Here is a 14,041-nt window from a genome sequence, read left to right as displayed (position 1 = left end):
CAGTGGTGTGGCTATTTCTGAAGTGCTTGGCAATCTACAGCTCATGTCCTGATTTCACAAATTCCCACTTTTACCTTGAACTTTGGCACACCTGGATCACGTTCTGGGAGCGCTAGCGTACCAAACTTTACAATGTGCACTCTTGACGAGGAAAGCTATTTGCCACGAGCATTTTCTTTTAATGTGTTAGCTTTGCTTGTCGTCAGCATTAGGTACCAGGAAAACAAGGCAAATTCCAGTCAAAAATTGTTCTTAAAGTACTTTAATATGATTTACTTCATTAAGATATATCATGCACAATTTTAACTTCTTCCATTAAAGGAAATGGAGAATTAGACAATAAGCAGATAACACAAGCATAAAATCCCCACATACCAAGTATTGTTCATGATTTGGAACAAAAATTCTAATAGATTAATGGAACTGGGTTTCAGAGAAGGTAATTGTATCCAGAGTTGGTTATAATCTTTTGAAGCTTTCTTGGTTTAGAAGCTGTGCAGTTAGACTGGAAAACTGCTATTATTTAAGAAGCTGAGGAGAAAGAAACCAGGTGACTACATACTTGTCAGTTTAATGGCATTTGTAGGAGAGCTACTAAAGTCTGTCACTTAAGGACAGAACACAAGCAACTATGAGCTAATCAGAGAGAGCCAACATGGCTTTGTTAAAGATAAGTTGTATAGGACTAACCTGATTAAATGCTTTGAATAGATCACTTATAAGGAATATTTATGGGTGATGGATTTCCAGAGGACATACAGTCAGGTTCCACACAAGGTAATTGACAAAAATGAGAATACGTGGAATTGCAGGTAGTCATTTGACTCCACTGGAAATTAGTCGAGAGTAACGAGACAGTGGTATTCAGATTGGCAGGATGTGATAAGTAGTGTTCTCCAGTAATCTGTTCTGGGCATTCAATTTTCACCATATTTATCAATCATTTGGATAAAGGAATAAAATGGTGAAAGTGTATTCAAGTTTGCAACTGACATTTAAGAACAATTGTAAATAGGATCAGGAAGCAGCATAGGATAGCGACTGATTAAGCAAGTGAGTGAAGCTCAGATCAAGTTTTATGTGGCCATGTGTGAGGTCATCCACTTTGGATTTCAGAAAGACAGGTCAGAGTATTTACTAAATGGTAAAACACTAGAAACTGTACTGAAATGAGAGATTTGTTAGTCCAAATACACAAATCACTTAAAGCTGGTAGAGTGGTCCAAAGTGCAAACATGCAAACAAAAGGCTAATGAATACTTGCCTTTATCTCAAGTGGGCTGCTTACAAAAGGGAGGAAATAACACTTAAATTACGTATGGCTTTAGTCAGCCCTTCCTGCTGTAATTTGGGACATCACAGCTCAAGAAAGACATATTGTTCTTAGAGAGAATGTAGCATAGATTCGTCACAATGATGCTGGCACTTAAAGGGATAGATTATGAGGGCATAAATGTGCTCAAGTATACAAGATTGAAGGATGATCTGATCAAAAAGATCTAAGTGTTAAAAGAATTTAGTGTGGTAGGTACAGATAAATTATTTCATCTGATGGACAAATCAAGAACAAAGGGGTATTAGCATAATAATTACAGCTGGGTTGTTAAGAGTGAAATCAGGAAGCAGCTTATTCCATAAAGGATGGTAGAAATCTGGAATTCTCTCCTCACGAAGTTGTGAAATCTGGAACAATTAGAACGTTTAAGACAGAGATTGATAAAATTTTATTAAGTAAGGATATCAAGGATACGAAGCTAAAATGGGTGACTTAAGTTGAGGTATAGAACAGTAATGAGCTGATTGAACAGCTCGGTAGTTGAATGGCATATTCCTGCTCCCACCACAATTAGTCAAAAGGAGCTGGATCAACATCTGTCGAGAAATGTGACTGAAGATAATAGAGAAATGTTTAAAACGCCGTGGGGTAGGGGAAGTAACATAGGAACATCAGAAGAGGAGTGTGTGGTGCCAGCCTAACATCAGAAGATTAAAAAATTAGTTGTTTTGATGAGAAGTACATGACAGCATAATAGCTTATAGATTCTGCATAGATGGCCTTGGTGGCCAAATGGTCTTTTTCACTCCTTGAACTCCAGTCCTGCCCTGGTTCAATCGACCAAAATGTATCACCTCACATTTGTCTAAATTAAACTCCATCTGCCATTCGTCAGCCCACTTGCCCAATTGATCAAGTTAATATTCTGTTCTCAGTATCATATAAGTCAAATTCAAGACAAAGAAATCAAACTGAACATCATCATTATCTCCTCAGATATCGTGGAATTACTTATAAAGAAGATAATATGACCAAATAGGGCAGAAAATGTCTAAAAAGAAAAATGATACTGAGGAGATATCAATTTACTGCAAGCATGAAGCAATCAGTATTCATTTCTGAAGGATACACTATCAGTTTATCAAGTGAAAATTAATTATTTATACATAGAAAAGATAGGCCTGTAATGCATGTGCTTAAATACTGGAAATTAAAAGATATTCCTTAGTTAAGTGATGTGGAATACTCTTGGAGAAGCTATAGAGTTATCAAGGTTTACAGCATTGAAACAGGCCCTTTGCATCAACTTGTCCATGCCACCCTTTTTTAAAAACACCTAAGCTAATCCCAATTGCCCGCATTTGGTCCATATCCCTCCATATCCATGTAACTATCTAAATGCTTTTTAAAAGACAAAATTGTACCTGCCTCTACTACTACCTCTGGCAGCTTGTCCCAGACACTCACCATCCTCTGTGTGAAAGAATTGCCCCTCTGGATACTTTTGTATTTCTCCCCTTAAACCAATGCCCTCTAGTTTTAGACTCCCGTACCTTTGGGAAGAGATATTGACTATCTAACTGATCTGTGCCCCTCATTATTTTATAGATTTCTATAAGATCACCCCTCAGGCTCCTACCCTCCAGAGAAAAAAGTCCCAGTCTATCCAGCCTGTCCTTATAACTCAATCCATCAAGTTCCGGTAGCATCCTAGTAAATCTTTTCGTACTCTTTCTAGTTTAATAATATCCTTTCTATAATGGGGTGACCAGAATTGCACACAGTATTCTAACTGTAGCCTTATTGTCTTCTAATTGTCTTGTATAATTTCAACAAGACATTCCAACTCCTGTATTCAGTGATCTGACTGATGAAACTAAGCATGCCAAATGCCTTCTTCATCACTCTGTCCACCTGTGATTCTACTTTCAAGGAGCTATGAACATGTACCCCTAGATCTCTTTGTTCTGTAATTCTCCCCAATACCCTACCATTAACTGAATAAGTCCTGCCCTGGTTCAATGTACCAAAATGTATCACCTCACATTTGTCTAAATTAAACTCCATCTGCCATTCGTCAGCCCACTTGCCCAATTGATCAAGATCCCGTTGCAATTGGAGATAACTTTCTTCACTGTCCACTATGCCACCAATCTTAGTGTCATCTGCAAGCTTACTAACCATGCTTCCTATATTCTCATCCAAATCATTAATATAAATGACAAATAACAGTGAACCCAGCACTGATCCCTGAGGCTCACCTCTAGTTTGAAAAACAATTCTCTACAATCACCCTCAGAAGCCAATTTTGTATCCATTTAGATACCTCACCCTGGATCCCGTAAGATTTAACCTTATGCAACAACTTATCATGTAGTACCTTGTCAAAGGCCTTGCTAAAGTCCATGTAGACAACATCAATTGCACTGCCCTCATCTACCTTCTTGGTTACCCCTTCAAAAAACTCAAGTTTGTGCAATATGATTTTCCACTCTCAAAACTATGCTAACTGTCCCTAATCAGTCCTTGCATCTCTAAATGCCTGTAGACCTATCTCTCAAAATATCTTCCAACAATTTACTCACCACAGATGTGAGGCTCACTGGCCTGTAATTTCCAGACTTTTCCCTGTAGCCCTTTTTAAACAAAGGCACAACATTTGCCACTCCAATCTTTAGGCACCTCCCCTGTGACTATCGATGATTCAGATATCTTGGCTGGGGAACCCACAATTTCCTCACTAGCCTCCCACAGTTTAAACCCAAGAATAGTAATCTAGATTTTTGTCAATCTTTCCACAGGTATAAATGGAAATAAATCCTTTTCAGCTTCAACTATTCTTGAGAAATATAAAATTGGGAAGGTGATTGGAGACGGGAATTTTGCCGTAGTTAAAGAATGCGTGGAACGGTAAGTTAGCTTAACATCACCAATGGAAACCTTTACAGCCTATAAGGGATCACCTCTGAGGTATTCAATCCACAGGCAAATTTGCATTCAGCACATAACTGACATCTACTTTCTGTAAGTTATAATGGAACCTCTTTCCTACAGCATATCACATACTAAATGTATACGGTTAGCCCTGTGGCAGCTGGTGCTGAGTAGTAGCATACTCATCTCAAGTCAGAAGTATGTGGATTCAAGTCCCATTCCAGAGATATATGTGCACAGTCTAGGCTAACACTTCAGTGTGATACTGAGGGAGTGCTGCAAGGCCAGAGGTGCTGTCTTTCAAGGAAAACACCAAAATAAGGATCTGGCTGCCACTTAAGTGGAGGTAACATATCTCCTGATACTATTTCAATGTAGAGGAGCGATTCTCTGTGTTCTGAGCAATGTTTAACCCTCAATTATGTGGGATTTTGCCCAGCCCAATTTGACTGCATGTCTTTGAAAGCACTTCACTGACTGTAAAGTATTTTAGAATGTACAGTGATCATGAAAGTGCTTTATAAATGAAAGTCTTTTATTAAGAGAGGAAATAGCTAACACAGGTGTTTGATGAACTGCTGGACTAAATCTCTAAAGCAGATTAAATGTGAGGTTCACCTTCTGCAGGCCGGATCTAGACAGATTGGGGTCAGGTTTGGGATTTCTGAAAATGTTAATCCCAACTTCAACTCACCCGATTTGGGTTATCAAAATTACCGAAGTAAATCCATTAATCCTCAAATCTTTCTGGTGACAAGTCCAGCGAGGGTCTAACAGTCAGGCCCAGGATTTGGATCAGGTTACTATCATATATTTTTCAGCTGTTATTTGAGGTACATTCTCCATCCTTACCAGAGGCTGTGGCTGGGTGTCAGAGCATAAGAACTAGGAGCAGAAGTAGACAATTGAGCCCCTTGAGCCTTCCTCCACCATTCAATATGATCATGGTTAATCTAATCTCGGCCTCAACTTCACTTTTCCAGGTAAGGAATTAGCACTTCCCAGCTTTGAGTTGCACCAGGCAGTCAACAGAAACAAGGCAATTTAGCCTTGTGGCTTGCATGTGTAACTCACCTGGGGTACAATAGACCTAATAAGAGACTGCCTACCCCTGCTTCTCCTACTCTGTCTCTCTTCCACTCTGTATTTATGCCACAGTGTCTGCCAAGAATATTTAACTGTTACTCTTGCAGGGGAGCTTCCAATTGGCACAACCCAGCACTTACACAGGGATTGATGGTGTTTGGTTTTTCAATCCCTGTAGCATTTGCTCCATTGATACCATCACCATCTACACTACATTTCAAAAATATCGGCAAATAGAAGGATATTAAACTCGCTCATAATATAACCTGAATATGACCTTATTTGTGATGCATTGCAGAGTCAAATGATTTCCTTGTCCAAAAAGAATGACAATGCTGCACGTACTCATGGTGGAGTTCCCAATTCACATCATCATCAAGAAAAGCTTCATGAGTTCTCTGAAAAAGTTGGCTATGTTTGCAAAGGTCACTGATTGATGGATGTTAAATTTAGCAAACTGGCTAAAACAGCCAATTATAAAGCAAAATGGCAGCTGTAATTATGCTGTTTGTTAATTCTGCAGAAATCCTAAAAGTTGCTCCTATCGTTATTGTTCTAGGAGTCCAGCTTTATTTATACATTGAGTAAAAAATATTGCAGAGAACCACACATACTCTGACATACGTTCTTTGATTTTCACTTGCAAATGCAAGAAAATGATGGGTAACAAAAAAATCAGTTGCTCCACAGTCATGATGTCTTAATGATTATTCACAACACTCCAACCAAATAACAACCCTGCAATCTCCTGGAACAATCAGAAAGTGAAATGGAAATCTCAAGATCAATTTAGAGATGACATAAATATAGAAAATTCCTCTCCAACTATGTTAGCAATTTGACCTAGTCCAGGAGACCACATTGACCATGATTCATTTCATTTGATTTTTCACCCATTTTTTGTTGTGGCTTCCACCCAAGCCTGCACCAGCTCTCTCTTAAAGAATTGCATCAAATCCACACCCCAGTAGCATTGAACTTATTCCAAGGCGATTAAGTCCTTTGTTTCTATAAAAGTGCAGTGTGGGTTAGGATGACTATACATCCCATGCCAGATTCCCTTTATTGTATCCAGCTCAGTAAGAAGTCTCACAACACCAGATTAAAATCCAACAAGTTTATTTGGTAGCAAAAGCCACTAGCTTTTGGAATGCTGCCCCTTTGTCAGTTAAGTGGGAGTTCTGTTCGCAAACGGGGCATATAAAGACACAAACTCAATTTACAAAATAATGGTTGGAATGCGAGTCTTTACAGGTAATCAAGTCTTAAATGTACACACAATGTGAATGGAGAGACCATTAAGCACAGGTTAAAGAGATGTGTATTGTCTCCAGACAGGACAGTTAGTGAGATTTTGCAAGTCCAAGCATGTCATGGGGGTTATGAATAGTGTGACGTGAACCCAAGATCCCAGTTGAGAACATCCTCTTGTGCGGTACTTGGCTATCAGTCTCTGCTCAGTGACTCTGCGTTGTCGTGTGTCATGAAGGCCGCCTTGGAGAACACTTACCCAAAGATCAGAGACCGAATGCCCGTGACCGCTGAAGTGTTCCCCAACAGGAAGGGAACATTCTTGCCTGGTGCTTGTTGAGTGGTGTTCACTCATCCATTGTCATAGCGTCTGCATGACCTCCTCAATGTACCATGCCTCGGAACATCCTTTCCTGCAGCGTATCAGGCAGACAACGTTGGCCGAGTTGCAAGAGTATGTATCGTGTACCTAGTGGATTGTGTTTTCACGTGAGATAATAGCATCAGTGTCGATGATCCGGCATGTCTTGCAGAGGTTGCTGTGGCAGGGTTGTGTGGTGTCATGGTCGCTGCTCTCCTGAAGGCTGGGTAGTTTGCTGCAGACAATGGTCTGTTTGAGGTTGTACAGTTGTTTGAAGGCAAGAAATGGGGGTGTGGGGGTGGCCTTGGCGACATGTTCATCTTCATCAATGACATGTTGAAGGCTCCAGAGATGTCTTAGCTTCTCCCCTCCAGGGAAGAACTGCGCGAAGAGGGGTACTCTGTCTGCTGTGTCCCATGTTTGTCTTCTGAGGAGGTTGGTGTGGTTTTTCGCTGTGGCATGTCGGAACTGTCAATTGATGAATCGAGCGCCACATCCTCTTCTTATGAGGGTATCTTTCAGTGTCTGGAGGTGTCTGTTACAATCCTCCTCATCTGAGCAGATCATGTGTATACAGAGGGCTTGTCCGTAGGGGATGGCTTCTTTAACGTGTTTAGGATGGAAGCTGGAGAAGTGGAGCATCGTGAGGTTATCCGTGGGCTTGCGGTGCAGTGAAGCACTGAGGTGACCGTCCTAGATGGAGATGCATGTGTCCAAGAATACAACCAATTCCTGAGAATAGTCCGTGATGAGTTTGATGGTGGGATGGAAGTTGTTGATGTCATCATATAGTTGTTTCAGTGATTGTTCACCATGAGTCCAAAGGAAGAAAATGTCATCGATGTATCTAGTGTATAGCATCAGTTGAAGGTCCTGTGCAGTGAAGAGATCTTGTTCAAACCTGTGCATGAAGCTGTTGGCATATTGAGGTGCAAATTTGGCCCCTATGGCTGTTCCGTGTGTTTGGATGAAGAACTGGTTGTTGAAAGTGACTGCTCGACAATTATCAGGCAGGAGTGTTCTCTTCCTGTTGGGGAACACTTCAGCGGTCACGGGCATTCGGCCTCTGATCTTTGGGTAAGCATTCTCCAAGGTAGCCTTCATGACACATGACAATGCAGAGTCGCTGAGCAGAGATGGATAGCCAAGTTTCGCACACAAGAGGACGGCCTCAACCGGGATCTTGGGTTCATATTGCACTATGTGTAACCCCCATGACTTGCCTGGACTTGCAAAATCTCAGTAACTGACCTGTCTGCAAACAATACACACCTCTTTAACCTGTGCATAACGCTCTCTCCACTCACCTGTAAGGACACACATTCCAACCATTATTTTATATATTGAGGTTGTGTATTTATATGCCCCGTTTTTGAACAGAACTCCCACTTACCTGATGAAGGGGCAGTGCTCCGAAAGCTAGTGGCTTTTGCTACCAAATAAACCTGTCAGACTTTAACCTAGCGTTGTGAGACTTCTTATTGTGTTTACCCCAGTCCAATGCCAGCACCTCCACATCATTGTATCCAGCTACCAGATTCACTCCTTCAGTTTGGAAGCCTGTGTTAAAAGCTATGCCATAATCTGCTGATTTTCAGGACCTCTTTCAGAACAGAAGGGGTTGTTTGTATATTTATCCCACATTTGATATTGAGGTCTTGCATATACAGCCATTTTCAGGGTTATCTTCAGGCTCTTCCAATGAAGATTTTGGATCTCTGACAAGAGTGTTTGATTTTAATCTGTGATTACAGGTCCAGTGCTGGAGTTCCCAGAAATTCCCAGCAATTTCCTTTTCAAAGGGATATGAATTGCTAATACATAGCGGGGTTGCATCTGCAATCTGAGAATCCCAGCAGTGAGCCAGACTTGCAGTTAGAAAGCTGCACTAATGGGAGGCGCAGCAAAAAAAATCTGCATTTTGGAAGTGTACAACCAAAGAATCACTCCTTGTATGCAGAATTTTAAACAGAACTTTCTCACATTTACCGGTCGGTTGAAGGTTGGCTTCTATTCACACAGCGACACAGCTATCAGAAATTCACGTAAGCTTGAGCGCAACAAGGCTAAGTTATGAGTTCTTGCACAATCAGAGCTTCTCATCCTAGGAGTCTTTAATGCCAAGCCCAAAGTGATACAAGCACATAGACGCTATATGCACAACTGGCCAGCATCTGCCACGTGGCTGGTGGACATGTGTGCGTGCCTTTAATGGCCAACTGATGGGCATCCTGAGTTTTGTGGAATTTTCCAGAGTCAGCAAGGTGAGGGTACTAAGGGACTGAACTTCAAAGATGGTTGCATGAGCAGGTGTTATTGGGTGTCTGGGAGTGTACAACATGTCCAAGAAACAGTCTTTTGATGAAATGTTTTTCAATGATAATGTCCTGATGATCCAATTGTTAACCAAGTAGTAGGGGAAAGGAAAGGGGTAATAGTTTTGACAGAAGGAGGCCCAGAAGTATATGAAATGCTCAAGAATTTGTTGTCCCCTATAAAGCCAAAGACAGCACAAAGGCACAGAGATTAGCATTGCTGCCTCATAGCACCAAGGACCGGTTCAATTCCTGGCTTGCACATTCTGCACGCATTTGCTTGTGTTTCCTCCCACAGTCTGAGAGATGTTCTGGTTAGGTGCATTGGCCATGCTAAATTCTTCTTCAGTGTACCTGAATAGGTGCCTAGTGCGGTGACTAGGGGATTTTCACAGTAGCTTCACTTGCAGTATTAATGTAAGCCTACTTGTGACACTAACAAATAAACTTAAATAATGGGTGTCACAGTGGTTAGCACTGCTGCCTCACAGTTCCAGGGACCTGGGTTGGATTGCTGGCATGGGTCACTGTGAGGAATTTGCACGTTCTTCCTGTGTATGCGTGGGTTTTCTCCGGGTGCTCTGGTTTCTTCCCACGGTCCAAAGATGTGTGAGTTAGATTGATTGGCTGTACTAAATTGTCCATTAGTGTCCCAGGATGCGTAGGTTAGAGGGGTCAGCAGGATAAATATATGGGGTTATGAGGTTAGGGCCTTGTTGTTGGTGCAGACTTGATGGGCCGAATGGACTCCATCTGCACTGTAGGGATTATATTCTATGATTTGAACATGCTATGGTGGATATTTTGTGCTGCTGTTCAGTGTATCTTAGCAAGGAGGTTCAGAATGATTCTAATCTGCTGTGCTTCACGCATCACACTGCGGAGAGGACAAGAGCTGCAGGAAGAGGAAGGTGCAAATGTCCAGCATCTGAGGAGGTGGAGAAGGAAAAGCCAAATGTGGCCATGATGCTTGAATTGCTCACCTGACTGCCAGCAAAGCTTGTAACTCTCTCATATTGGCACAGTTCAACTAATCTGAGGTTCTGCAATCACAAATCTTCTTCCCTGCTTCCACCCAACACAAATCATTCTGACAGTCAAAAGCTCAACCATCACATTTACGCCCCTTATTCATCTTCCAATCTGACCATGCCATTGTCCTTTAGGATGCTGTCCATTTGGGACTCAGCATGCAACAAAGTAGATTACTGGGGAATGAAGAGGTCAAATGAAGTGTTTGATTTATTTAAACAAGCCTAGACAAACCAAATATTTTGACACAAACATAAGTGAATCGTCTTGTGTAACGAAAAGGTCTTATCTGTTTTCTATTACTTCTACATGGAGCAAGCCCTGTAGTTTCAGCCAAGCTGGAGACAGGCTATCTGCTCTCCTGTTCACAGCTGAAATGCCTGTTGCGGGTGCCCTCTCGATTTTGGAGCTCATGAAGGTTCATCCAGAGACTGCCCCAACTATAGCGTTCTGGGATGGATCCACTCACTGGGGCACAAAGCTGCCTGTGACTGAGGAGGCAAGCAAGGGATGAGAACTGTGAACATTATGAACAAAGTCCCAACTACCCTTTTCCCTTTCTCCATTTTCTGTCGCTCAACTTTCCTGCTCATCGTAGGTCATTGAAACTGTCTACAGCTGCAAAGGACTGCACACGGCGTCAGTCTTCTAGTTTCGTCTGAGCGGCTGGCCTCTTCCTCCCGTCTGAGAAAAACGGAATTTCCCTTCCGGCCTTCACTGGCTCCATATCAATTTCTGAGAACCAGTGCTGGGGGAGAGAGGCAACCTTCCCACACCTTACTGTCATTTTTTTTCCTCACCCTTTTAAAGAAATGTGGATGCAGCCATTCTGATCCCTGCTAGGGTTCCATTACATAAAAATTTTACCATTAATGGGTGGTATGTCCTCAGCACACCCACACTCCGCTTTAGTCGGCAAACACATAAGTTCTACAGCTAAAATAAACAGGCAAAGTTGTTCTCAATTTGCTGTGAGCAGGTCCCATAAAATAAAACGCTGCCCATAAAGTCTATTTATAATGGGAGGTGTGAAGAGTCCAACAGCCTTCAACTTCATAGCTAAACAGAACATTATGGGGGCGATTTTCCCAAGAAAAAAACAAAGTGGGAAAACAGGAGATTCCTGTACAGAGTCCATGAGGGGATTCACTTTGAGGGGAACAAAGAACAACACAGCACGGGAAACAGGCCGTTAGGCCCAATGAGCCCGCGCTGCCATTTTGACATTGAGTCCCTTCTCCACCCATGACCGTTGTCTATGCTTATGGCATTCCACATTGAGGGAAGACTAATTTAGGGACAATTTGTTATACCAGTCAGCCTAAGAGCACATCTTTGGGGTGTGGGAGGAAAGCGGAGCACCCGGAGAAAACCCACGCAAGCACGGGGAGAATGCGCAAACTCCCGCAGACACTGGCCCAAATCCATGTATCTGCACAGCAAACAGTGATAGTCACTGAGCTGTCATGTTGCCCAGCATCTGGTCCAGTTTAAGCGTACACTAACGACGTGAAGCACTAGGCTACTCTCGAAACATCCAAGAGCAGCCCTCACACAACCCATCGCATGTATGTCCCTTGTTGGACAACAAGGCAGACTGAAGCACCTGTGGATTAAAAAAGAAAAACATCAATAACATGCACATCCTTATACAAACATTCAAGGGAAAGCTCAAAAGTAGAACAAGTGAACCAGAAAATATATGTTGGAAGGTCCATAGGAATCAATTGATTCCCAGGGACATCCCAAGGCTCCTGAACCTTATTTAAAACAGTCTCCTATATCCCTCCATCTCCGTCCCACTCATGTGCCTATCTAAGTAATTCTTAAACAACTCCAGCGTGCCTGCCTCCACCACCTTGCTTGGCAGAGCATTCCATACCCCCACTACCCTGTGTGTGAAAAACCTCCCTCTAACATCCGAATTATACCTCGCCCCCCTCACCCTAAGCCCATGGCCCCTCATAATGTGCATTTCCAATCTAGGAAAAAGCTGTCCACTGTTTATGTATACCCCTCATAATCTTATATACCTCTATTAGATCTCCCCTCAGTCTCCATCTTTCTAGGGAAAACAGCCCCAATTTGCCCAATTTTTCCTCATAACCCAGTCCTTGCATACCATGCAGCATCCTGATAAACCTCTGCAGTCTCTCCAGGGTCTCCACGTCTTTCCAGTGGTAAGGCAACCAGAACTGGACGCAGTACTCCAAATGCGGCCTAACCAATGTTCTATACAACTGCAACATTAGACTCCAGCTCTTGTACTCTATACCCCTTCCTGTAAAGGTTAACATACCATAAGCTTTCTTCACAACCTTCTCCACCTGTACTGCCACCAACGAGCCCTAATCTCACCTGAGAGGCCAGCATCAGCGTACTGAATGGGCCACTGTGCATGTGTGCCAATCACTAGCCTCCCGATGGCTTCCCCAATCATCCCCCCCATTCCCCTCCATCAAAGGCCAGTCCTAATCGCCCACCCGCCTCCCTAATGCGCAGCGGTTCCCACCCCCCCGGACTGCCAGATAGTCAGTGCCAGGAAGCCAAGGGGCACCCCTTGTCCCCAACCTCCCAAGGAGCCTCATTGGCCTCTGCCCCTGCCAACAAAGCCATCATGTCTGGTCCTCGTTGATGGGGACCAGCTTTAACCCCACCTCCCAACAGAGGGGGAGGCATTAGCGAACCCAGATGATACCATCCTGGGCTTGCTAATGAATTTAAAATTCAGATTCAAATATGGTAATCAACCTCATGCTGATTTCTGGCAGGAGGCTGACTACATTTTAAAAACACGGCCTGGGAAAATTGCAATATCCCGGATGTCGATCGTGAATCTCACTACAGCATCCCTGCTGACATTTTCCAGCCCGTTGTGTTGCTCAAGCAGCGCAGTGGGCCGCGAGAATCACACCCACTGACTTCGGGTAAATAAAAACACATAGCTAGTTTGTGAAATTTCCACAAATATGTTGGTGTGAAAATCTTCCCACAAAATGACATAATTGATTGTCATAACTGTTCTTCGTGATGATGCCGAAGCGAGGCAACTTCTTGCAAGCTGGGTACAGCATACCTTCTAATTCTATCTTTTACTCTCATTCTATGCTTCAAAACTTTATTCTAACTCTTGTAAACCCTCTAACAATGCTCTAATTCAATCTTTTGTGTTTCATTCTGCACTCTCCTCTGTGAATGATATGCTTTGTCTGTATAGCACACAAGAAAAAATACTTATCACTGTATACTAAAACGTGATAATAATTAAATAATTCCCTATTGATTAGCGATCATAGATCAAAAGCTAAAATAAAAGCAAAACACTGGAGATGCTGGAAATCTGAAATAAAACAGAAAATGTTGGAAAAATGCAGCAAACCTGGCAGCATCTGTAGGGCGAGAAACAGAGATAATGTTTTGAGTCCAATGTGACTCTTCGTCAAAGTTTTTATTAGTAACTGTTGGTTTGCAATGAGCCAGACCACAAAACATACCAATATGAAAATATTTGTGCTGATTCCTGAGATAAAAATAATAATGTCAATATATGCTTGATAAGAGAGGGCTAAGATACCACTTTGAAAGAGAAAAAGTATCCATCTAATTTTGGCGTGTGAAAATTATATTGCTGCTTCTTTACCTGTATTTCATTTAGATCCAGTGGCAAGGAGTATGCACTGAAGATAATCGATAAGGCCAAATGCAGTGGTAAGGTAAGAAGTTTTCCTGTTGTAAACTGTTTTTATGTCATTTGATTAAACTCTGGAATGTCTGATTGATATCATC

General features: G+C 42.3%; 1 protein-coding gene across 9 annotated transcripts in view; it reads left to right on the top strand.

Annotated features, from left to right (window-relative positions):
* The window catches only part of dclk2a (doublecortin-like kinase 2a), a 310,958-nt gene that overhangs the window by 236,567 nt on the left and 60,350 nt on the right, over positions 1–14,041 (top strand). For all 9 annotated transcript variants that reach the window (XR_013887042.1, XM_080192992.1, XM_080193004.1 and 6 more), the window contains 2 exons: positions 4,078–4,186; positions 13,911–13,968. Coding sequence is in view for 8 of the 9 variants with exons in the window: in XM_080192992.1 (XP_080049118.1) it covers positions 4,078–4,186; positions 13,911–13,968 (167 nt within the window). In the remaining variant the exon portion in view is untranslated. The remainder of the gene's footprint in view (positions 1–4,077; positions 4,187–13,910; positions 13,969–14,041) is intronic.

The sequence above is a fragment of the Carcharhinus amblyrhynchos genome, chromosome 1, assembly GCF_965287045.1.
Source record: "Carcharhinus amblyrhynchos chromosome 1, sCarAmb.v2.hapA, whole genome shotgun sequence".
NCBI lineage: Eukaryota > Metazoa > Chordata > Chondrichthyes > Carcharhiniformes > Carcharhinidae > Carcharhinus > Carcharhinus amblyrhynchos.
Note: the sequence above shows the minus strand (reverse complement) of the source record. Positions and strands in the feature narration are given on the sequence as shown.